This window comes from Salmo salar, chromosome 12 (genome assembly GCF_965601325.2).
Source record: "Salmo salar chromosome 12, fSalSal1, whole genome shotgun sequence".
NCBI classification, from domain to species: Eukaryota; Metazoa; Chordata; class Actinopteri; order Salmoniformes; family Salmonidae; genus Salmo; species Salmo salar.
Genome location: NC_138302.1, coordinates 25,836,492 through 25,861,848, shown reverse-complemented (window position 1 = coordinate 25,861,848; position 25,357 = coordinate 25,836,492). Strand labels below are relative to the sequence as shown.

General features: G+C 43.1%; 1 protein-coding gene across 3 annotated transcripts in view; it reads left to right on the top strand.

Annotated features, from left to right (window-relative positions):
* Window positions 1–25,357, top strand: part of LOC100380663 (myosin-11) — a 40,354-nt gene that overhangs the window by 9,222 nt on the left and 5,775 nt on the right. For 2 of the 3 annotated variants that reach the window (XM_082958780.1, XM_082958778.1), the window contains exons 4-34: window positions 5,126–5,153; window positions 10,051–10,150; window positions 10,329–10,352; window positions 13,027–13,119; window positions 13,349–13,412; window positions 14,069–14,167; window positions 14,605–14,748; window positions 15,335–15,430; window positions 15,636–15,754; window positions 15,966–16,118; window positions 16,337–16,510; window positions 16,741–16,914; window positions 17,040–17,154; window positions 17,399–17,592; window positions 18,238–18,359; window positions 18,576–18,645; window positions 18,860–19,020; window positions 19,338–19,446; window positions 19,578–19,709; window positions 20,002–20,208; window positions 20,375–20,512; window positions 20,825–20,948; window positions 21,257–21,428; window positions 21,750–21,962; window positions 22,230–22,374; window positions 22,694–22,900; window positions 23,167–23,271; window positions 23,487–23,639; window positions 23,971–24,219; window positions 24,539–24,751; window positions 25,003–25,215. In XM_082958780.1, coding sequence (XP_082814906.1) covers window positions 5,126–5,153; window positions 10,051–10,150; window positions 10,329–10,352; window positions 13,027–13,119; window positions 13,349–13,412; window positions 14,069–14,167; window positions 14,605–14,748; window positions 15,335–15,430; window positions 15,636–15,754; window positions 15,966–16,118; window positions 16,337–16,510; window positions 16,741–16,914; window positions 17,040–17,154; window positions 17,399–17,592; window positions 18,238–18,359; window positions 18,576–18,645; window positions 18,860–19,020; window positions 19,338–19,446; window positions 19,578–19,709; window positions 20,002–20,208; window positions 20,375–20,512; window positions 20,825–20,948; window positions 21,257–21,428; window positions 21,750–21,962; window positions 22,230–22,374; window positions 22,694–22,900; window positions 23,167–23,271; window positions 23,487–23,639; window positions 23,971–24,219; window positions 24,539–24,751; window positions 25,003–25,215 — 4,310 coding nt within the window. The remainder of the gene's footprint in view (window positions 1–5,125; window positions 5,154–10,050; window positions 10,151–10,328; window positions 10,353–13,026; window positions 13,120–13,348; window positions 13,413–14,068; window positions 14,168–14,604; window positions 14,749–15,334; window positions 15,431–15,635; window positions 15,755–15,965; window positions 16,119–16,336; window positions 16,511–16,740; window positions 16,915–17,039; window positions 17,155–17,398; window positions 17,593–18,237; window positions 18,360–18,575; window positions 18,646–18,859; window positions 19,021–19,337; window positions 19,447–19,577; window positions 19,710–20,001; window positions 20,209–20,374; window positions 20,513–20,824; window positions 20,949–21,256; window positions 21,429–21,749; window positions 21,963–22,229; window positions 22,375–22,693; window positions 22,901–23,166; window positions 23,272–23,486; window positions 23,640–23,970; window positions 24,220–24,538; window positions 24,752–25,002; window positions 25,216–25,357) is intronic. The other variant, XM_082958779.1, reaches the window with a different exon arrangement.

Genomic DNA, 25,357 nt, shown 5'->3' with positions numbered 1-25,357 from the left:
TTAGAATGTTTCTAGCTGTAAAGATCTTTTAAGCTGCTAGATGTGTAGGCGTGCTTATATGAAGAGTTTCTTTCCAAAACGCTATGTCCATTTTCAGAAATGTTGGAAAATTAGCTTTTATTGTTTAAAGAACTTATGAAATAGATTCGTTTTTTTTTCACTGTCTAATCATGGCATGGGGTTGTTCAATGACAGACATGTATTTGTTTGAAATCTATCACTTGATGGTTTCATTTCTGAGAGACAAATAATCATGTTTTTTGCAAAACTTTATATCTGCCTCAGTCTCAGAGAAATAAGTAGTACTGCTAGGTTTTACAAAGCCAAATGTAACAAATAACTACCTTTTTTTTTAATAAAAAAAACTGTACAAATGATACATTTGTGACATCAATATCTAAAAATGAATCAATACAGTAATATGAGTATGTAAGTATGTAAAACATTTACATTTGACATTTTAGTCATTTAGCAGATCTTATTCAGAACAACTTAGAGTTAGTTCATTCATCTTGGGTGACCACATCACAGTCAAATATACAGGATATGAACATGCCATTCCAGCTAGACAATGAAAATACACTGAGTATACCAAGTATTAGGAACACCTTGGATTCACCTGGTCAGTCTGTCATGGAAAGAGCAGCTGTTCTGTGTATATACACTCAGTGTATAGCTTTTTCAAAAAACAAACACATTTTAATACACACCTAAAATTGATAAATAAAAATCTGAGAACAATAATATTTGAGGGGGCCCTAAGCAAAATGTTGCAAATTTCCTGCAATTCTACTCATTTTGTCATGGTGTGGAGAGAGAAATGTGCAGTTTTACAGCTAATTTCCTGCAATTCTACACAATTTATCATAAGGTGGAGAGAAATGTTTTTAAAATGATATCTGACTGAGAGACTAACAAAATCAATAGGGGCCCTCTGGTCGGTAATTCGACCATGATAACTACAAGTTTAGATAAGTTAGCTGCCTAGACTAACACCCCCAAACATGTTGCTGACATGGGCTGACTGTCAGTGACTGACATAACAAGGGAAAAAAATGCAGATTCACAACAACATTTCGAAATTGCACCTTGTGTGTTCTACTATTCTAACTCCCAACAGTAAGTTAAGACCCCGACTCAACTTATTTTGTATTTATTTTTTATCAGAGGGGCCTACAAAAGCTGCCCATCTTTGGTGTAGTGTATGACTCATACTTTCTGTTGATATGCTGTATGTGTAGGAATCTACCATCTTAATTGCATGTACACACAGGAAATGTCAGTGTGTACATCTACAGCTATGGCGTGTGCATCCAGGGTCGTGAGTAAACATTATGACGATGGATGGTCAATAGCTTGCTGTCTACTCGGTCGCTATGTTTAGATTTGAGTGTTGGGAGTTTTTATTGTTGCTGATAGGATTTCCCATGACAGAATAGAGGAGATCCATACCCCTAAGAGGGATGACTAATGGTATGGTCCAAACAAACCCTTTAGAGGGGTGTCGCCGTGGCGATCCCTCCATGGGTCTACATGTACATTAAGAGGAGCAAGACTATCAACAACCTTAGCAGTGTCTGACATGGCACCCTATTTCCTACAGTGCATTCGGAAAGTATTCAGACCCCTTGACTTTTTCCAAATTTTGTTACATTACAGCCTTATTCTAAAATGGATTAAATAAATAACAAATCCTCAGCAATCTACACACAATACCCCATACTGACAAAGCGAAAACAGGTTTTGATTTTTTTCTCCAAATGTATTAAAAATAAAATACAGAATTACCTTATTTACATAAGTATTCAGACCCTTTGCTATGAGACTCGAAATTGAGCTGAGTTGCATCCTGTTTCCATTGATCATCCTTGAGATGTTTCTACAACTTGATTGGACTCCACCTGTGGTAAATTATATTAATTGGACATGATTTGGAAAGGCACACATCTCTCTATATAAAGTCCCACAGTTGACAATGGGTGTCAGAGCAAAAAACAAGCCATGAGTTTGTAGGAATTGTCCATAGAGCTCCGAGTTAGGATTGTTTTGAGGCATAGCTCAAGGGAAGCGTACCAAAACATTTCTTCAGCATTGAAATTCCTCAAGAACAAAGTGGCCTCAATCATTCTTAAATAGAAGAAGTTTGGAACCACCAAGACTCTTCCTAGAGCTGGCTGCCTGGCCAAACTAAGCTATGGGGGAGAAGGGCCTTTGTCAGGGAGGTGACCAAGAACCCGATGGTCACTCTGACAGAGCTCCAGAGTTCCTCTGTAGAGATCGGAGAACCTTCCAGAAGGACAACCATCTCTGCAGCACTTCACCAATCTGGCCTTTTATGGTAGATTGTTAGATTGTCCAGTTGGAAGCCACTCCTTAGTAAAAGGCACATGACAGCCCGCTTGGAGTTTGCCAAAAGGCACCTAAAGGACTCTCGGACCATGAGAAACAAGATTCTAGCAAGATTGAAATCTTTGGCCTGAATGCCAAGTGGCAGGGACTGGGAGACTAATCAGGATCGAGGGAAAGATGAACGAAGCAAAGTACAGAGAGATCCTTGATGAAAACCTGCTCCAGAGCACCCAGCACCTCAGACTAGGGCGAAGGTTCACCTTCCAACAGGACAACGACCCTAAGTACACAGCCAGCACAACGCAAGAGTGGCTTTGGGGCAAGTCTCTGAATGTCCTTGAGTGGCCCAGCCAGAGCCCGGACTTGAACCCGATCATACGTCTCTGGAGAGACTTGAAAATAGCTGTACAGCGACGCTCCCCATCCAACCTGACAGAGCTTGAGAGGATCTGCAGAGGAATGGGAGAGACTCCCCAAATACAGGTGTGCTAAACTTGTAGCATCATACCCAAGAAGACTCGCGGCTGTAATCTCTGCCAAAGGTGCTTCAACAACATACTGAGTAAAGAGTCTGCAAAAATGTATTAAAAAAAAAACGTTTTTGCTTTATCATTATGGGGTTTTGTGTGTTGAGTGATGAGGAGGAAATGCACTGTATGTAGTGCAATACTTTTGACCAGACGCAGCCTTGCCTGTCTGCTACATAACAGATAAAAGTCTTAGATAATAGTCTTACAGCGTCTACACTTTCTTAAGTGTCTTAACAGTGTTATCTACAATCAGAGTCTCTGACAATTCTGTGAAATCTTGGCTCTCATCTCTCCTGGGAAGACTCACATTCCTTCACTAAGGCTTAGAAATTTGCCCTGCCTGCTCTTTGAAGTTTGAAGGCAATAGAGATGGGAAGTTCACATGCGATTGGGTTTTTTGTAAAAAGTTTCAGCTGGTGAGGATGATTTGGATGATGATTGAAATGTTGTTTTTCCAATGCCATTGTCATAAGGAGAATTTATATACATCTCTTATATGAAATGTTCTGTTTGATGGTGATTTGATGACAGGTCTTGGCTTTATCTCTCTGGTGAACTCGTGATTGGGATGAGACTAGAGGGACTTTGGAATTTTCCCTTTAAACCAATTGTAATTTGGGAGACTCCTTCTCTCATATCTTTCTGTCTCTCTCTCTCTTTTTTTCTTTCTCTCTCTCCGTATTTTATTTATCTCGCTTTTGCACTAGGAGATAGGGTGCCATTTCAGTTTGGCCCCTACTCTGTTTGGCGTTTTCCCCCTCTCCCAATGCCTCCCGTTCCCCTGTGAGGTTCTACTCCATGGCTCCGAGTTACATTTGGTGTCAGTGTTGTGTTTGAATCTGTTTTGAGCGTGTTTGGAAATGCTGCACAACCCTGGATGCCCCTCCTCTCCCTCTCTCCCCTCTGTGCCTTAATTAGGAAGAAAGGGGAACAGACAGCATTTTGCTGTGTGTGGAATGGAACCTAGCCCACTGCCAAGTCACGTCCAAAATGAGGAATAGCATCCTAGCGCTCGGTTCTTTCCAGCCTGAGCAAAGCCATACAGGCTTGCCTGGCTAGTGTAGCCTTGCGTAGCACATGCCCAGTAGGACCAGGGATGGGAATGATGGCCAGTAAGGAGAGATTTCAATCTTTGGGGAGTTACGCTAAATGACACAACATACGAGCCATGGGCTTTCTATTAGCAGATAAGGATAATGCACAGGGGGATTAACTAACCCTCTCTGCTGCTCTCTCTCTCGCTCTCTTTCTCTCCTTCTGCTCTCTCTCCCTCTACACCCCCCCCCCCCCCCCCCCCCGCTGTTTCACATAGGTCATGTTTAGATTGCACTGGGCTCCAAATACTTTAACTTGATAATTGAACTAATAATATCCAAATGGTCTTTCTCCTTAACAGCATTCCCCAGACTCCAGACACACACAAGCACATAAACACCCTGTCAAGCATTTAAAGGGGGATACTGTTTCGTTATATCCCTACATGGACCTTTAGTATTTTCCTAGGATTTGTGATGTAATCTATTTTTGGGTTCACATATCAGGAATTGATAGTCATCGTATTGCTTAACACATCAGGTGGACATATTTATTTTCCAAAATCAAAGCATTTCCAAAAACAAATTGTCTTGTTTTCATGTTTTAGACATGGGAAAGCCCTACCAATTTCTCACTTGAGCAGTTGATTGAACTCATGCCCTGTTTGTACAAAGGTTCAACGCATGGCCGTACAAAGATGTGAATGCTTGGTTGATTTCTCTGGAGTAATAAAGTGTATGTTTCATATGATAGGCTGTGTGTGATCTGAGGACTGCACTGTACATCGAGACAAGAAACAACAGAACGTCATCATCGCTTAAGTTATTACTCATTAGCACCACTACTGAATACATCATACAGGAAGAGTTATAAAAATGAAATACTATCCAAATGTACAGGTAGCAGATAAACATACCAATACTGTATATGATTTACACACGTTTAGAAATGATTAATAGATATATCATTTTAAAGCAACTTAAAGTACAGTGAGTATGTTTTTGAATTTGTGGCCCTAGTGGGAATTGAACCCACAACCTTGGCGTTGCAAGCGACATGCTCTTACCAGGACCAGAAAAACACATCTTCTTGATTAACCAATCCAATTGTCTTACTATATGGTGTACTGATGTCAGATGCCCGTCTTTATACTGCATATGTGTATGTATGAGCAACCCTATCCTGACACAGGATTTTTATTTTTTCTGCAGATCGTGAGGACCAGTCCATTCTTTGCACGTGAGTAAAAAAAGAAGACATTTGACACTACACTATCCACTACACTATCCACTACACTTCACACTATACAGTACGTTTAATCCTAAATTACACCTTGTTGTTTTTTCTCCCCACATTTTTCCTAGACGTCACATGGTTGGATGAGGGGGGGGGAATTTAAGGAGGGGGATGTTGAAGAGGGAACAGTAACAGTTATGTAACCCATGGGTTACATAAACACACACTGTGTCCGAAATGGCATCCTATTCCCAATGGGCCCTGGTCAAAAGTAGTGCACTACATAAGGAATGGGGAGCCATTTCAGACACAGCCACAGTTAAACAAATGAGAGACCTCTAATGTCAACATTACCTTTTTCCAGCCTGCTACTGCACTACCCTAACACACTGTGGTCTGTCTGGTGGGATTGAACACTTTGGGGGACAACTATGGTGACATGTCTAATTGGTTTCACATTAAGGATGACAGGAAGTTCAGTGGGTATTTTGATGAATGACAGCTGAAATGCTCATGTCATACAGATGTAGGATTTTAATTTGAGACAGTTTGCGACAGCTGGAGAATAAACTTGCAGCATCAAGAAATGTGAATTATTATGTGTGTCACAGGCGTCGTATAGAGGAGACCAAGGCGCAGCGTGTTGCGTGCTCATAATATATTTTGATGAAAAAACGAACACTTAACAAAAGAAACAAAACAACAGCAAACAGTTCCGTCAGGTAACATACAACTAAACAGAGAATAACTACCCACGAAAACCCCAAAGGAAAACAGGCTGCCTAAGTATGGCTTCCAATCAGAGACAACGATAGACAGCTGCCTCTGATTGGAAACCATACCTGGCCACAACATAGAAAATGACAACATGGAATGAAACTCTAGACAACCCACATAGAAAACCCCAAACACATAGACAAAACACCCCCCTGTCACGCCCTGACCAATCTACTAGGGAACAATGACCTCATACCAGGGTCAGGACGTGACAATGTGGCTTATAATAAACATTTCTGTAGGGGTTGATGCATTTTTTGTTTATGGCAAATAAAGTCTGAAATTTGTAAGTGGAAATTACAAACTTTAGAAGCCGTTTGAAAAGTCAAATACACTCCAAGTTAGCATTTCCTGCTGTGAATGACAATGCTAAGCAACAAAATAGTGATCAAATTAAGATCCTACATCTGTATGTTGTGGGAACCATTATCCAGGGAGTTGTGGGGTTAGGGGTTAGAACACTTCTCTTTTTGTTCTCTCCTTTCTCCTCTTCTCTCCTCCCCTCTCTCCTCTCAGAGAGACAGGAAGTGTGCCCTGTCCTGATTATAAAGACAGATTATTTTTTGTTTGGACTCCATTTTGTTTGTTTACTCATTGCAGAGCAATTATTGAGAATCTCACTGGGACTGGGAGTGAAATGGAATCTCTTGTCTCAATTCTAGTTACTATATAGGCTAAGAGTTGTCAGGCCACACATTCAGGAACATCTTTGGGCCCTAGTTCTAGGGGTTTTAGCTAGTCAGGTCTACTACACATAACAAAACCCAATACACTTCAGCCCCTCTTGGCATGTTGTCTCGTGCCTATTTACAGTAAGCTCTACAGTACGTCAGAGCACCTTTCCTGTCAAGCCTCCAGTGTACCCAGTAGAGGAAATGGGAGGGTCCCTGTCTAAAGTAGAGTGCCCTGGAGCTCCGGGCTCCTTCTATTCTAAAGCGATTGATGACAGGATGCAGCATTCTCTGATCAAATCGACTCACTTCCTGAAGTTTTGCCTGAACAATTTACCAGAGGAGGCTTATTTGGAGAAGTGGGGTTTCATTTTTCTGTTTGTTTGTTGTAGTCAGGGAATGGGAGGTCGGTAATGCAGTAGGGTTGTGGATGGAAGTTTGGAGCTATAGGGTTTCAAAATTCCAGAAGTGTTCCTAATGTTTCCCCCATGTTTTTCCAAAATCCCCGTTGAAAGATTCCCGGAATCAGTAGGAAAAAATCTGCGAGGACATCCTCCAACAGGGATTTCTGAAAAACCTGGGAGCTTTTGGAAAACAAATTCACCTCTAGTTGGGTCAGCTAGGTATAAGCTAGGTATAAGCATGCTCTCTTTCCATATATAGGAGAAACATACGCTACGGGGAATGCCATTATTTGACATGCTCCCTGAGTGTGTATGAAATGAGACTGATGTATTATAAAAACATATGAACCAGGGACTGACTGTGTTGTCGCCATAGTAGACAGGGGTTTGACCTGGTGACGATAGCATTACTTTGTGAAGTATGTTGATGAACATGACATAGCACATGTCATAACAAGTCATGGCATACATAGTCAACATACAGATGTTGGATCTTAATTTGATCACCCTGGTGCGGGATCATTTTTCTACAATGCAGGAAATGTAAAGGTTGTAGTGTATTTGAGGCTTAAAAAGAGTTCTGAAGTTTGTAATTTACACTTTGACATTTCAAACTTGATTTTCCCATATGAAAATGTATCAATGTCTACAAAAATGTCCATTAATTATATTCCACATAATAATTCACATTTCCTGTTGCTGCTGGAATATTTTTCTGCTGTAGCAAACTGTCTCAAATTAAGATCCTACATCTGTAGGGTGGCAAACAATGTACTGTACCATCATCTTTTGAAGTCTAGAGATTTTAATTGCATTTGTTATGTCAATGTAATAGTATTTATATGATAGTGCTGTTTATAACAGCATTGTGTAGGCTTTGTGACAGACTCCTATTATAAATGGTTAGTTTTGTAAGACACATTTCACATAAAAGTGTGAACATAGACAAAACATGAGCTAATGGACTGCTGTTAGGGTGTGGTATGTTGACAATAACATGTTGTACACACACACACACACTGCAGTTTCCCATTCCATTGCTGAGTTTCTCCTCACAATCCTTAGTTACAACCAAAATAAGAATGCATAGGAAGTAGCCACATAGCTCACTAAATCCTTGCTTGGGGTCTTGACATCTCATTTATATGGGGTCATCTCTTTCTCTTTACAATAATTAGAGTGTAGTAAGAGACCTAGCATAATTTCCAAAAGTGAACCAGACCTGGGTTCAAATGCTATTCAAACTCTTTTCTTTCAAATACTTTGAGCAGTTGCTCTATTCTGCCTGGAGTGCCAGATGGGCGGGGGTGGACTGTTTTGGGATTATTCTATTATGTCCAATAAACCAGGCAAGCTCAATCAAGCACAGACAAAGTATTTAAAATAATTTTGAATAGCATTTGAACCCAGGTTTGGAATGAAAATGGCCAAAGCCCAGGATGCTGACCAGCTATCCAGACCAGTGATCCATGGTGGCCACCCTGACCCTGGGATGGTTTAAGACAAACTGTGTTAGAAGAGGAATCCCCTCACTTAGATATACAGAATGAGAGGTCTCTGTCTCAGGGCCTATAGGTCTCTCAGAGGATATTTTCAGGGATTATGGAGTTCTGTGTTTTTACAGTGTGTTGAGGCCTGGGTAGTGTTGTTCTAGACCTGGTGTAAGGAGTGACGCTGTAAGTGGTGTGTGAGTTGAGGCCTGTGTGTGTTGATGCACAGAGTTAGTGTAGTGTGATTTTAGGTTTTTGTATGACAGTTAATGTTGGGCCTGATGTGAGCTTGGTCTGTTGTATTTCGGTGAGGTATGAATGTTATGACGGAATTTTATGATAACATTCATAACGAATGTAGGTCTTCGTAGGAGAGTAGTGTGAATCAGACCTGATGCACAGTATATGCTGTAGTATGAGGTTACGACCTTGTATAGTGTGAGATGATGTCCTGTGGTTGAGGTCCTGTGGATGAGGTACAGATGTAGGATCTTAATTTGATCACACTTTTTATTGTTGAGAATTTTCCTGCACCTCAGAAAAGGAAGATGGGCTTCATGATTTACATAAATTCACTGAAAACCTGCACTAACACACAATTATATAAACAGTATTGCACTTTTCATGTAGTCTACTTTTGGCCAGCTAATACTTTTGGCCAGCTAACCACTGATCAAGCAACATTATGGACTAAACGTTAAAATTATTATTTTGCTATGACAATATACGTCAAATTATGATCTTACATCTTTATGGTGGATACTGGATAGATTCCTGTCGGCCCAGTCGGCCCCATGACAGACAGCCTCTGGTGGATCTTACGAACACCTCTCCTTTTATGGAGTTGTTAGAGCCAGCTGGACGCTAGACTGGGATCATTCAGACAGCAGCATTGCGGTTGGCGTCTCCAGCATCTAGAGATCAAAGGCCAATAAACTACTCTCCCTCATCCTTCTGTAGTTTCCTACCTCTGTTAAATATGTCAAATACCCACCCTTGGCCTTCTGGTTTAGAGGTGTAGGATATGTCTGATACATTTGTTCCCTGCCTTAGTCTTCCTTAAGCCTCAAATACACTGGATTAGGAATGCTGTTTTACTTGATCTGCCTTCAGTGTACATGGGTCTTTTCAGGTTATCAGACTTTTTTTTCTTTGGACCCCCTGGTTTGGTAGTGGGTCAGTCTGACCCTTTAGTTTCCTTTCATCATGGTATAAAGCAGTAGGGTAGAGCTAATCATTTGGTATAGGCACACAGGAAGAGGTTGGATGGCATTACATTACTTTGAACAATGACAAAAACGTTGTGCTTGGGAGTTGATTGTTGTTATTTCACTCTCACTCACGTGGTTCACGGTTTAATTCAAGTGAGTTATTGAACTGTGAACAATCTGTCAGTTCTGTTTTCCCTCTCTCTCGCTCACCCTCTGTTTTTCTGTCTCAAACTCTTTCTTTCTTTCTTTCTTTCACTCTCTCCCTCTGCCCCCTCCCCTCTCTTTCTCTTTCTGTACCCCCACCCTCTCTTTCTCTCTCTCTCTAACCCGTGTCTCCTGCTCTCCAGTGGGGAGTCTGGTGCAGGTAAGACAGAGAACACCAAGAAGGTCATCCAGTATCTGGCTCTAGTGGCCTCTTCTCACAAAGGCAAGAAGGACACCAGTGCTGTAAGTATACTGCAAACTACAACGTTTTTTGTATCTATCTATCTATCTAAGTGGCTATTGTGTGTCAAAAGTGGGGACCTCCCCAAGCCGGTTTCTATGCTCTAAGGGAGACTTGGCCAATGTGTGAGGAAACTGCCCCGTTGAATGATAATTCTGTACCGCAATTTCCTCCAAATAGACACAGCCAGGAGCATTTGTCCACGTGAGTAAAAAAGGGAATGACCCAAGTGTGTTTTGCGTGTGGTGGTGTATGCGTGTTTTCTCCTAGAAATAAGGATTGCATGCGAGAGTGGCTCACTGACAGGTTTTTTGTAGTAAAAAATATATTTCTGACAAGATCCCCCTCCTATCAAGTTCTCCATCTCCTTTGTTGTTGAGCTCAAAATAATACATTTTAAATGTACTATAACATGAGCAATATCATCCCATATCCCCATTGTGTAACAGTGTGCTCATAACTTCCTGATATTACCAGTTATGGACCTCACAACTAAAAAAAACTGCATGATAGTGATTTTTTTTAAATTAACATGCAGCCTTCTCATCCAAATACAAAATGGTAGATAATATGTCAGATGATTTACTTTATATTCCCCCTGAGTTTGGTTGTTAATGTTATGTCGTCCATGGTTTTCCAAAAACACTCTTTCACTGCTTGGGGTTGGAGCCCGGCATTGAAACGGTTAACCACCACCACAGATCGTCACAGATCAACAGAGCACAGTGTGAGCATGTCCATCTACCTTTTCCTGTCTATCAAACGACATCATATCCTGTCACCGAACCCCCCTTACCTCATCCCCTAATCCTAACATCCACCACCCGCCATTTTGTCCTGTGGGCGTTGTGGCGGCGTCTTGCTCCTCCGTAGCGTTACACAGTAGTTGTTCTACCACTTTTGATGATTTGCACCAGTGTGGAGTTTTTCAGACACCATGTGACCTACACGTGACCTTGTGATCTCTGACCTTTGCCCTTTTCATCACAACAGCCAGCTCTCTCGATCTTCGCCCCTGATTTAAAAAAAACAACAACAAAAAACGTGTATTTTCGGACAGCTCCCTACTGTCAGAATCATGCCTGAGTGAGATTCAAATAGTTGGGGGGTACAGGGAGGGGGGAGTAATAGTAATAGGGGGAGTAATAGTCATCATTGTACAGCAATGAAGGGATTAACTTCCAGGTCAAGGGTCAAAAGTTGTTTTTCTTTGCCATTACCCCTCAAGACCTTCAGGAGATGCAGTGAAGCCCAATCATAATTTCATTGTCCAGCCTTCTCTACTACCCACTGGGCACACACTGGTTGAATCAATGCTGTTTCCAGGTCATTTCAATTAAATTACATTGAACCAACGTGGAATTGACGTCTGTGCCCAGTGGGTACTTAGAATGCATGGCCAATACATCGCTTCATACTAAGTAGTATGCTAGTGTGGAGATTAGAATGTAATTCATTTTTTAGAAGCCTACCACCAGCAGTGAACTTAATATGCCTGCTTTAGAACTAGAGTGTCTCTCTCTTCTCCTCCCTCCTTCTCTCCTCCTTTATCTCTCCATTTCAACAGCCTATTAATGACTGATCCTTCCTGTCATCTGTCATTTCCCCTCGCTGTTTCTTTCTCTTTGTTTTTCCTGTCTCTTTTCTCTCTCTTTCTCTTAGTGGCTGTCTGAAGCGAGCAGGGCCTTCTTTTCCCTGCTGAAAAGGATCTGGTTGCTACTGTCTTTTCACTCAAGTACCAGTAACTCATTATGTTTTAAAATCCATTAACTTGGGTGAGGTTAATCTTTATCTTACTGGGAATTTGTCAATAAGAAGATTTGGCTGATGTGTTCTCATCAAATAGTTTTCTCATAGATCTAGATCTGAAAGGCATGTGACAGACACCTCTGAACACCAGTTAAATCATTTACCTCATTTACATTCATCTGCCCTGTGGTTTTGCACAACATTGTCCTGGTTTCAACTCTCCAGTCTAAAAACACTCATAAAAAAAAACAGGTGTAAGGACCACAACAAGCTATCATTCTCGGCTAGTCAAGATGGGAGAGGTTAAACCATCCACTGCTCCCCCCTCCCCCCTAAGCCAGAGGAGCATTGTTAAGTATGTGTGTGTTTGTGTACACGTGCACATTTCCGTGTGTGTGTTTGACAGAGGTATGCCTGCCTCTGACCCAGCCAGTAAGCTAACGCAGGCCCTTTGATCAAACTGCATATTATCAGATCTGTACAAAGCCTAGAGAAATGCAAAATATTTCATTCCTAGGAAGCACCTTTCTATAGAAATAACAATCCTGTCATCTCTGCGGACCTGGAACACACCCACTGCCTACCTACTAGCACACACTCATATCGCCACCCTCTGCTCTGGCCCCTCTCCAGACCAGCAACACTCTGAATCTACCACCTCCAGCCACTCCCTCCTCACATCCTTCCCCTGGCCCAGCCAGCGAACACTCTAGTGGGCCTCATTTCAACAATCAGGCCCTGGTTGTCTCAGTTTGAGGCAGATTAGTAGTGAAATAAGTCATGTTGGTAGGACATGTGTCCTCAGTGCATAGAGACTAATAGGGGATTAGATGTTCTGGAGTAGTAGGTGCTGTCCGCTCAGTTATAATGCTATTAGGCCCAGTCACGGTGTAGATATACACAGTGTAGAGATGATGATGATGATGATGATGATGATGATGATATAGGAGTCGAAACTGTTGAAAACAACTGGGTTTGTTGTTTAGGATCTATCTTTAGAAAATGTTCTTTTTTTTCAATTGACTTTCATAGGGCTTGTGCTGCTGTTCCAGCCTTTATTTGACTATTCTATTCACAAATGAATGTCACAGATTTAGTTTAATGTTTGTCATTACGTTGTCATGTCCAGGGGGAGCTGGAAAAGCAGCTTCTGCAGGCTAACCCCATCCTGGAGGCCTTCGGGAACGCCAAGACCATCAAAAATGACAACTCTTCACGATTTGTGAGTTCACCTTTCGCAGACGCGTAGGCCTAAAGTATTTGAGTGGGTCACAGAGTAGTGTCCACTTTTCATGAATCAATTCATTAATTCAAACTATTGATTCATGTAATTTGCATAATGACCTATATCTTTTTGTGTTATTTAACATTCATCTGACAGTTGGATGTATACTGTACCTCATTGTGTAACATATGACCTACTGTAATCCTGGTGTACCTGTTCCCTTTAGGGTAAATTCATCCGCATCAACTTTGACGTGACTGGCTACATCGTCGGAGCCAACATTGAAACCTGTATCCTTACACAGTGTTACATACTGTAACTCTAAACTGGGGGATCCGGGTTCAGAAAAGCTGTTTTTTTTTTGTGTTCACTACCCTGGGAAAACAGCTACAAAAGCTCCTGTGACTTCTGTGTTTGAACAGTAAACATGAACCCAGACCCAAACCTGCGGTATTGGACTGTTGACACATTCCTGTTAGAAGTGTCATGGGTTCTCCTGTGACCGACGGTCAACACTGGGGAGGTCATTGGCATCTGCACAATCACAGAGTCTAAAAAGTGCTGTCACTCCAATAACTCTAAGTTCCCATGGAATGGAATGATGAGATAAGAAATGTTTAGGTTGGAATTATGTATTTGGGTCATGTTGTTTAAAGATGTTTTGGCACAGAGCCCTATTTGTAAAGGTTCATACATACTGTAGTTACAAGTTGCTGAACCGTCCATGTTATCACATACAGGTTGCCAAGAACATATCAGAAATGGAGATAATGAAGCGCCAGTGTCATCTAATATAATGTATAGTTCACCGTGTATGTTCACTGTAAGATGACAAAATAGACAAGCTTGTTTGTAAATAACTTTCTTTGGACTGTTTTCCTCTCAAGCATAAACTTGAAACTCCATCCAGAGCATTAGAATGTATATCCTTAACGGCTGTTCTCAGACCTGCTGGAGAAGTCTCGTTGTATCAGACAGGCCAAGACAGAGAGAGCCTTCCACATCTTCTACTACATGGTGGCTGGGGTCAAGGACAAGCTCCGCGGTAAGATCTGGGTTGTGTTCCCTATTCCCTAGGTAGTGTATTACATTTGACCAGGGTCCATAGGGCTCTGGTCAAAAGTAGTGCACTCTGTAGGGAATAGGGTGCCATTTTAGATTTAGATCAGGGTTCCTGATCAACCTGATGATTGTCATGGTGGAGGAGAGTAGGAGATTTAATCTGTACTGCAGGACAGGCAGTTGTGGAAGTCCCACTTTTCATCTCATTGACCCCAGACAACCAGAAGCAGAATCATTCTGTACACAATCAAATATTATTATTTCTTGATAATACAGAGCTCGAATTTCTAGAACTCTCCACTCCATCAATGAAAACCCTCAACCGTTGTTTTTCCAGATGCGCTCCTGTACGTGATTGAACGTAGAGCTAGAATTTCTAGAACTGTCATAATTAAACACACTGAATCATTGTCATTCCAGAGGAGCTTCTGCTGGAGAACTTCAGTGCCTACCGTTTCCTGATTGCGGGCCATGTCTCGATCTCGGGCCAGCAGGACGACGAGATGTACGAGGAGACCATGGAGGCCATGAACATCATGGGTATCACTGAGGAAGAGAGGACAGGTACTGTATCAGTCAATAAATTAATCCATTTATCAAATCAACACAAAAAGTCCTACATGTGACCATGAACATCATGGGCCTTACCGAGAACAAGAAGATGGGTAGTTTATCAATCAATCAACCTATTGATTAATTGAATCAGCTAATAAATGAATTGATACATCAATCAATTATTCAATCACCTTAACAAGTCCTGCATGAGACCATGCACAGCATGGGCCTCACTGAGGATGAGGGGATAGGTAGGCTACAGTACAGGGCTATTCTATTCAATCACAACAAACTCTTCATTACTAGAGCGATTACACTATACTGTATATATTATATGATATAACTTTCAGGAATAACCAGGCTATGACTTGGGTCTAGGGTTTTTTCTTCAAGATCACATGGTCAGGATAACCCGGTGGCCCTACATCAGTACGTCAAATACATTAGACCCAGTAAACTAGGTGTGCAGATCTTAGATAGCTAAGGGTGACTGACTAGCTAGGATGACAAGGGATAGAATATGGCAGGTCATGGCTGCCATTTTGATTTGTCCCTGTACTTACTGTAATTGACCTGTGCTGTCTGTGTCCTCTAGGCATCCTGAAGGTGTGCTCCACGGTGCTGCAGTTGGGAAACATAGAGTTCAAGAAGGAGAGGAACCAGGAGCAGGCCACCATGCCAGACAACACAGGTTAGAGGAGGACATGAGATGGCAGATAGTGCACAAGTTATGTATATATTATGTTGTTATTTGACATGGTATGTTATATGTTGTGCTATGAATATGGTATGTATTATGCCACTTATATTAAATGGAGTACATGCTGTATGTTATTAATGTGTAGGACAATAGCACATCTACTTTCTTTCTGGGTCTTTGTTTCTTACCTCTCTAGCGGCTCAGAAGGTGTGCCACCTCCAGGGCATCAACGTGGTAGACTTCACCAGAGCCATCCTCACACCTCGCATCAAAGTGGGCAGAGAGGTGGTGCAGAAGGCCCAGACCAAAGAGCAGGTACATATTGCTTTGGCAGGCTGAAATTCAGACAGTCCTGCTTGCCTGTTTCCCAGACTCAGATTTTATGTCCTGGACTAAAAAACATATTCAAAGGAGAATCTCCACTGTTTTTTGGTCCAGAAATAGGCCATACTGCTGGGCTGAATTTGAGACCGTTTTAAACTATGTTTAGTTTTCAGTTATCCATATTTTATTCTGTTTCCTCCAGGCTGACTTTGCCATAGAGGCCTTGGCCAAGGCTATGTATGAGCGTCTGTTCCGCTGGCTGCTAGCTAGGGTCAACAAGGCTCTGGACAAGACCAAACGCCAGGGAGCGTCCTTCTTGGGCATCCTCGACATTGCTGGCTTTGAGATCTTTGAGGTGAGTGAGGGGATTCATATGATTGCATGGAAGGATTCATAGGGTTCTATGTACGATATCTTGGATAAGACTTGGGCCACATGCTATACATCAAAGCTGAGCTATTAAGTTGTATTAAGGTGAAGGAAAAGACTTGGGGGGCCTAGCACACAACCCTGCGGCACACCAAACTGTCTTTAGTGAAAACTCAAATTCTTCTTCTCTCCCGTCTCTTGCAGGATAACTCCTTTGAGCAGCTGTGCATCAACTACACAAACGAGAAGCTGCAGCAGCTGTTCAACCACACCATGTTCGTCCTGGAGCAAGAGGAGTACCAGAGGGAGGGAATTGAATGGAGCTTCATCGACTTCGGCCTGGACCTGCAGCCCTGCATTGAGCTCATCGAGAGGCCAGTGAGTGGGAAGACTGTAGAAAACACTCTTTAGGTGTAAAATGTATGCATTCAAGACATTAAATGGATACAGATTAAGACTAGTCCTTGACGAAATAGCATTCTCAGGGTAGATTCTACATTGAAAGAGCTTTTTAGTTCAGTGCTAGGCTTAATCTGTGTCCTGGAAACCTTTCCTAGATATATTAAGAAACCAGGAAAATATTTATTTGAGTTATGTTTTCTCCACAGAACAATCCTCCTGGTATTCTGGCCCTGTTGGATGAGGAGTGTTGGTTCCCCAAAGCCACAGACATCTCCTTCGTGGAGAAACTCATGAACACCCAGGCCAGCCACATCAAGTTCAGCAAACCCAAACAGCTGAAGAGCAAGACAGAGTTCTCTGTGCACCACTACGCTGGAAAGGTGTGTATCTATCATTTTTGTGGTGCTGTGTGGCTCAGTAAGAGGGTAAGAGGGACAAGGTTGTGAGTTCATTTCCCACAGGGATCACATACAAATACAAGAAATGTGTGGTGTTTTGCCTGTAGGTGGACTACAATGCTGATAATTGGTTGACAAAGAACATGGACCCTCTCAACGACAACGTCATAGCACTGCTTAACAGCTCGTCCAACACGTTTATCCAGGATCTCTGGAAAGATGGTAAGTCCCCCTGGACTCCAGTTAGTAGTTGCCTTTTTAGCATCGAGATGGAGTCTCAAGATGGATACATATACCCTTTCATTTTGTGTAACTAGCTCTGGTTGAAAATATTGCCTCCTAAGCGTGGTAACCAGATCTATTCCATGATTAGCCAACTGGTGTCATGTTTGGCATACAGGCTGCCAGTGTCCTAACCTAACCCAAATCCTAAAACAAACCCCCTCTCTGTCATAATGTGCCTCAGCGGACCGCGTGGTGGGCCTGGAGACCATGGCCAAGATGTCCGACAGCTCCATGCCCAGCGGCTCCAAGACCAAGAAGGGCATGTTCCGGACCGTGGGTCAGCTCTACAAGGAGTCCCTGGCCAAGCTCATGACTACGCTGCACAACACCCAGCCCAACTTCGTCAGATGTATCATCCCTAACCACGAGAAGAGGGTAGGCACTAGGCATAGACATTATTCACAATGTGGCCATTGTGCAATAGAACATTCAGCTGTGAATAAGATCTATTAGGCTGCAAGTCGAGGGAGGTTCCCTTCACCCTGTTGCCAGTGTCTAAGTGGAGTGAAGAAATCCACTTGATTCAATTTGAATTCTATTTGATTCAATTCCAGCCTACCTCAGTTCACCACTATTGTTCCCCTTGTAGGGGCATTCCATTTAAAGTGTAGTTGTTTGTTGATGCAGAGGAGAGGTGCAAGCAACTCCCTCTATAAAATGGGAAAAAATACCATATTAGATTAGCGGCAAGACGCCCTGTTTGTCTGATAAAGGCAATTTAAGACATTTGAATGGAATTAAGTGTTTCCTCCCCCAGGTGTGAAGGAGTGTTAAGTATTTTCTTCTCCAACTGCTTTTTCTACTATTTCACTTTCAATCTTAACCTTTTTAGAACAAATCTAAAGAATAACTTTATGTACTTATTTCTATTTGTAAGGTAAGGAGCCGTAAATAATCTCGCCCTTACTGTAATGTTTGCTATGCTTGGGTATTTGTAACAAATTGATGATGTTTGTATACAATATGTAAAGCAAATGTAATCACATTCATTGATCCTATATCCTGACCCGTTGTCCTCAGGCGGGGAAACTGGACGCCCATCTGGTCTTGGATCAGCTGAAGTGCAACGGTGTGTTGGAGGGCATCCGTATCTGCCGGCAAGGATTCCCCAACCGAATCCTCTTCCAGGAGTTCCGTCAGCGGTGAGTAGACGAATGGAAGAATCTGTTGCCTTAGAATGGTTAAACCAGCCTGGACACTGTCACTCACCATGGTTTCACCGTTCAGTCTGGTTTAACCAGACTATACTATTGCCTACTATCCAGTGCATTCAACATTGGCATGTATCAAACATAGCCAGTGGTAAACATTTCTCTTAAATCGGACTTTGTCTCTGTCTCAATATTTTCACTCTACAGTTACGAGATCCTGGCGGCTAGTGCAATTCCCAAGGGATTCATGGATGGCAAACAGGCGTGTGGTCTCATGGTAAGAAAGTGGAGCCATTTCCAAATCCTAGCATCAGGACTGTTATCATATCAAGTCTATAAAAACAGCCTTGCATATTCTCTTCTCTGGAATTCTACCAAGATGAGACACCAAGTACCAAGATAGAAACCAAGTTGGTACCAACTCTGCAACATACCAAGCTCAATTCCCCTTTTCTCACATTCCTTTCCTGTCCCATTTCCTGGTTCTGTAGATTAAGCACCTGGATCTGGACCCCAACTTGTACCGGATTGGTCAGAGTAAGATATTCTTCCGTACCGGCGTGTTGGCCCAGCTCGAGGAGGAGAGAGATCTGAAGATTACGGTGGTCATTATCGCCTTCCAGTCCCAGGCTAGAGGTTTCCTGGCCAGAAAGTGAGCAATGGCCATAGTGTTGACACTGCTTTAATACAATAAAGCCCTCAGTCTATATATCAATTCTACCCAGCTAACAACATTTTGTCCTGGGAACATCCCCTAAATGTTAGCAAAAGTCCAGGGGACGTCGCAATGTAATGTTCCCAGGACAGACGTTTGTTCTATTTTTCTGATTCTGGTTCCGAAAGTGCCACCATGTATGCTGTTATTAGCACTGTCCACAATTGAAACTGAATCAGTGAAAATGGCTTTTATGAGCCAATAAATGCTACATTACAGTGGTCAATGTTGGTTCCGCTACTGTGTTCTAACAGGGCCTTTGCTAAGAGACAGCAGCAACTGATGGCCATGAAGGTGATTCAGAGGAACTGTGCTGCCTACCTCAAACTCAGGAACTGGCAGTGGTGGAGACTCTTCACCAAGGTAGAGTTTCAACAACATTAACTATTCAACACATTCCATTAGTTGATGTCTGTCCTACTTACCAAGGATATCAGATATAGACTTTGGTGGCGGATGCAGTGTTGACCAAGTCATGTCATCCTGACCTGCAGGTCAAGCCTCTGTTGCAAGTGACCCGCCAGGAGGAGGAGATGGGCCTGAAGGACGAGGAGCTGCAGAAGGCCAAGGAGTCTGCAGTGAAGTACGAATCAGAGCTGAAGGAGATCACCCTGAAACACACAACAGTATGTATAGGGGACCATTCGCCAGGAACACACTATGTGCTTTCCACAATCTTTGTAGGGATTATGTTGCCATTTTTCAGATATTAGTTTGAATTAAATTACTATTGTAACCCTTTTCCCCACTTTCATTGCCTCAAAAAAAAAGTATTGGCATTTACATAAGAAGTGTTATGAAATAAAAACATTAAAACTCGAGAAAGTTTGGTGTATCACAGGGTTGTGTGCTGGGCCCCCTACACTTTTCTTTCTATTCAGCTCTCTTTGCTTTTTCTCTGGCTCCTTTTCTATCCAGATTATGGAGGAGAGGAACGCATTGCAGGAGCAGCTGCAGGCTGAGACCGAGCTGTATGCAGAGGCGGAAGAGATGAGGGTGCGACTGGCCGCTAAGAAGCAGGAGCTGGAGGAGATCCTCCATGAAATGGAGGCCAGGTTGGAAGAGGAGGAAGACCGCGCTCAGGCCCTGCAGGTGGATAAGAAAAAGATGCAGCAACAGATGCAGGTTTGTTTGACCTTTTCTTTCCTTCTGTCTTTCACCTTGACTTTGTATTTTGGAGTTTTATTTCGGGGTGTGTGTTGCTAGTCATGTTAAGTCACGACGGTAGCCTAGAGGTTAGGGTTGCTGGTTTGAATCCTAAGTCTGGCAGTTCTTCTTGGTTCGTTTTTAGGACCTGGAGGAGCATCTGGAGGAGGAGGAGGATGCCCGTCAGAAGCTGCAGCTGGAGAAGGTAGCATGTGAAGGCAAGATCAAGAAGTTAGAGGACGATGTCTTAGTGATGGAGGACCACAACACCAAACTGTTAAAGGTCAGTTATAGTACTATGTCTCAGGCGTCATATGAGACATATTGTCAAGGCTATGGGCCATTAAAGGAACATTTGAGTGTTTTCGTCTATCAAGAGAGACTAGTGTGTCAGTTACCATATGTCTCAAGCATCATAAAAGAAGCATTGTCAAGTCTCTGGGCCCATGGGTCCATGAGTGCAATGAAGATTTGATAATGACTGTTGATCCTGTTTTCCATTTGTCCACTCAATCGGCATTTAATGAAAGCAGGGTTATGACATTTAGGATTTACACTGTGTGGTTACCTGTTTGCCATGTTTACCCTGTTTTAGGAGAGGAAACTAATGGAAGAGAGGCTAGCAGATTTCAGCTCCAACCTTGCAGAGGAGGAAGAGAAGTCCAAAAACCTGACCAAGCTCAAGAACAAACACGAGTCAATGATCTCTGAACTTGAGGGTTCGTATCAATCTTTTACCCCATCCAGACATCAAATAAACCACTCTCACTGGATACCACACCTATTCAGTTATCAAGCAACAATGCACATCTTTGTCCGTACAAATAGTGGCTTTGGGGGTTTTCCTGACCATGTGACCTGACCAGGAACAACTCCTAGCCATATCCATACAGGAGCATCCTATATCGTAACCAATCTGTGTTGTCCTTAAGTTTGTCGGAAGAACGTATTGAAGCTATTCAGCCACTACACACATCTTCATCCATGGAGTAACCTTCCATATATTTCTTTATCTTTTGTCCTCTAGTCCGTCTGAAGAAGGAGGAGAAGGGTCGGCAAGAGCTGGACAAAGCAAAGCGTAAGCTGGAGGCGGAGTCTAACGACCTCCAGGAGCAGATAGCCGACCTGCTGGCCCAGATCGCTGAGCTCAAAGCCCAGCTGGCTAAGAAGGAGGAGGAGCTACAGGCTGCTCTAGCCAGGTGGGCACCAAACACTGGATTTTGATATTTATTTTTTGTAATTGTGTCACTTTTCATTATTCTTTCTTTTTGAGCCCCCTTCAGTTGTTTTATAGATCCTCACATGATACTGTGATAAAGTCAACATTACACTTGTATATGACCTCTAAAACACAGCACCAAATGTAACAAATGTAATATCTATTGATATTAACATCAGCTCAGAATACGCCTTCTTTTATTAGTGATACGTTTTATCTTGAAATCATCCACAAACAACGTATTAACAATGTATAAACAACATATAAACAATGTTCATCAATGTTCACCTTTTCCCCCTAGGCTAGAGGACGAGATGGCCCAGAAGAACAATGCCCTAAAGAAGATCCGGGAGCTGGAGGGCCACATCTCAGACCTTCAGGAGGACCTGGACTCAGAGCGCCAGGCCAGGAACAAGACTGAGAAGGCCAGGAGGGACCTGGGAGAGGAGCTGGAGGCCCTCAAGTCTGAGCTGGAGGATACACTTGACAGCACCGCTACCCAGCAGGAGCTCCGGTGAGTACAAATACTAGGCAGTGGCTCTGTTCCAATATCCACACTGGCATACCATTTAGTATGAAGCAATATATTCTTAGTGAATGCTAGTATGGACATTGGAACGTAGCCATTTGGTCATTTGTCTGTATATTCATACAGTCTAGGGTAGTACTTGGTCTATTCAATCACTCATGCAATTCATCATCTGTCCATCCATTCTTTCATCCATCCACCCACTCACCCATCCATCCATTCACCCATCCATTCATCCGCTCATCTCTGCAGGGCGAAGAGAGAACAGGAGGTGACCCTGTTGAAGAAGGCCATGGACGACGAGGGTCGGACCCACGAGGCCCAGGTGCAGGAGATGAGACAGAAACACACCCAGGCCGTAGAGGAGCTCACAGAGCAGCTGGAGCAGTCCAAACGGGTAAGGAAATGTAGCTACACTACTAGGCCTGTTCAAGTGCCCAAAGTTCTGTATCTGATTGTATAGCATCATCACTGGCCAGATTTGACGTGACTCTAACTGACTACATTCTGAAGCATATGATAACTTCATGTGTGCATGAATCCATCTTCCACAGAACAGGATACATTTTACTGTTCTATTATGGAAGCTCTATGTATTAGCACTCTGGTTTCAGGATACGGAAAAATCCATATGTATTAGATGCTGTGTGGGCCTACCTACATTATATAGTATTTCCATTGACTGGTTGAATCCCCTTCCTCTCTGTGTACCCCAGGTGAAGTCGAACCTGGACAAGGCCAAGCAGGCCCTGGAGAAGGAGACGTCGGAGCTGACGGTGGAGGTGCGCTCCCTGACCACGGCCAAACAGGACGTGGAGAACAAGAAGAGGAAGGTCGAAGGTCAGCTGAACGAGCTGCAGGCACGCTTCACCGACAGCGAGAAGCAGAAGGGCGAACTGGGAGAGCGGTGCTCCAAGATCACTGTGAGTGACGACGATGAGGGGTCGCACAATGATGACATCATCACACAGAGCCCATATGGCCATAATTCATAAAAAATGTGTACCTGCTGGAACACCCATAGACCCACACAGGGACCTTATTCTTTGTTCTTTGTAGAATGATATTAGTTATGTAGAATGACGCACGATGCAATAGATGAATGGATGAAATAGTCCATAGATATAGAAGACAAGTTTCACTAGCTAGATGAGATGCTGACTAATATCCCATCTCTTTCTCTACACAGATTGAGCTAGAGAGTGTCACCAACCTCCTGAATGAAGCCGAGGGGAAGAACATCAAGCTGAGCAAAGATGTCTCCACTCTCAGCGCCCAAGTCCAAGACACACAAGTACACACACATACATCCTGTTTATTCTGTACTGCATATTCATGCAAGCTAACATTTCATTGTAAGTATATTTTAAGTGAGATATTACCAAAAGGACTCACCGTAACTGCTCTATGTGTTGTTCAATGCTGGTTTATGATATCCTGTATGTAGAACTTGTTGCTCATTGGTTGGCGTTTGATACTGAACTTTGACCTTGTCTCTGCCCTCCTCAGGAGCTGCTGGCTGAGGAGACCCGTCAGAAGCTGCAGTTCTCCACGAAGCTGCGTCAGATGGAGGACGACCGCAACAGTCTGCAGGAACAGCTGGAGGAGGAGGTGGAGGCCAAGAGGAACGTGGAGAGACACGTGTCCACCCTCAACATACAGGTCAGAGTTCAGACACCGGGTCAGACACTGGCGTCAAATGGTAAAACCTCATTGAGATGGATACTGCATGTGAAGAGATCCATCTTGTTACCATTTCAAGTGGACATTTCCTGTGCGTTATGGTCCCAAAACAAGAGATCGTAGTGGTCATTTGGAGTTAGCGTATTGGGACAGTCAAATACAGCATCCACTTAAAATGAAGACTAGCTGGAAATGAGAAGGTGTTCTCAGTCAACAAACCTGGTAAAATAACAGTTAAATGAACAAATAATGAAAACATGAAGAAAGTACATTTATACACTTGTTTACACTATTTTCCTTGTATCACCAGCTGTCAGACTCCAAGAAGAAGCTAGAAGAAATGGCCGGCAACAATGAGCTCCTGGAGGAGAGCAAGAAGCGTCTTCAGAGAGACCTGGAAGCGTCCAACACCCAGTTCGAGGAGAAGGCCTCTGCCTACGACAAGCTGGAGAAGACCAAGAACCGTCTGCAGCAGGAGCTAGAGGACATCCTCATGGACCTGGACAACCAGAGGACCGTCGTCTCCAACCTGGAGAAGAAGCAGAAGAAGTTCGACCAGGTCAGTCAACCAACCAACTGCAAAACTGGTCGACATAACATTATAAGGATGGAAATGAGGCAATACCAACCTGTTTTGCCTGCTGGTACAACAGACATATCAAAATGCTGACAGTAATCAAAGCAATTGTGATGCATGTTATGTTAAAGATAAACAGGGTGTAGGAGAATGTAAATAAGGAGAAAATATTTACATAAACCATGCAACAACAAAAAAAGACTTCTCTTTAACTACTTTCTCTGCCGTGTAAGTGAAATCAAATTTATTTGGACTTGAAAGTCATCTGAACTTACCTTCTCCACTTCACTCTTTCTTCCAGATGTTGGCCGAGGAGAAGACCATCTCCAGTAAGTACGCTGATGAGAGGGACCGTGCTGAGGCAGAGGCCAGGGAGAAGGAGACCAAGGCCCTGTCTCTGGCCCGTGCTCTGGAGGAGGCCCAGGACAGCAGGGAGGAGCTGGAGAGAGCCAACAAGTCCCTGAGGACTGAGATGGAAGACCTGGTCAGCTCTAAGGACGACGTGGGCAAGAGTGTGAGTGTGGACAATCAACTTCTCTGGAATCTATGGGCCAGATTCCCAGATACTGATCAAGCCTAGTCCTGGACTAAAAGTATCTTTCAATGGAGCCTCTTTCCATGGAGATTGAGCCTGATTTTTAATCCAGGACTAGGTTTAATCACTTTTTAAAATTTTTTTAAATGGCAATATTCTTAAACCACCAATAGGTGGCAGGCATGTCCACAACCTTTTCTCACCCACCCACCCCTCCATCCCATCTGTAGGTCCATGAGTTGGAGAAGGGGAAGCGTGGGCTAGAGGCCCAGGTGGAGGAGATGAAGACCCAGCTGGAGGAGCTGGAGGACGAGCTGCAGGCTGCAGAGGACGCCAAGCTGCGTCTGGAGGTCAACATGCAGGCCCTGAAGGCCCAGTTCGATAGGGACCTGGTGGGACGTGACGAGATGGGAGAGGAGAAGAAGAGACAGCTCATAAAGCAGGTAGGGAAAGAAGAAAAACTGTAAAGAGGAAAAGCCACCATCTTGTTACACAGAAAAGAAGTAGGTTCATGGATTAACTCTCCAGGGTGTTCAAACCAGTCTACACAATACTGACACACATTCACAGCAACAAATGATGTTG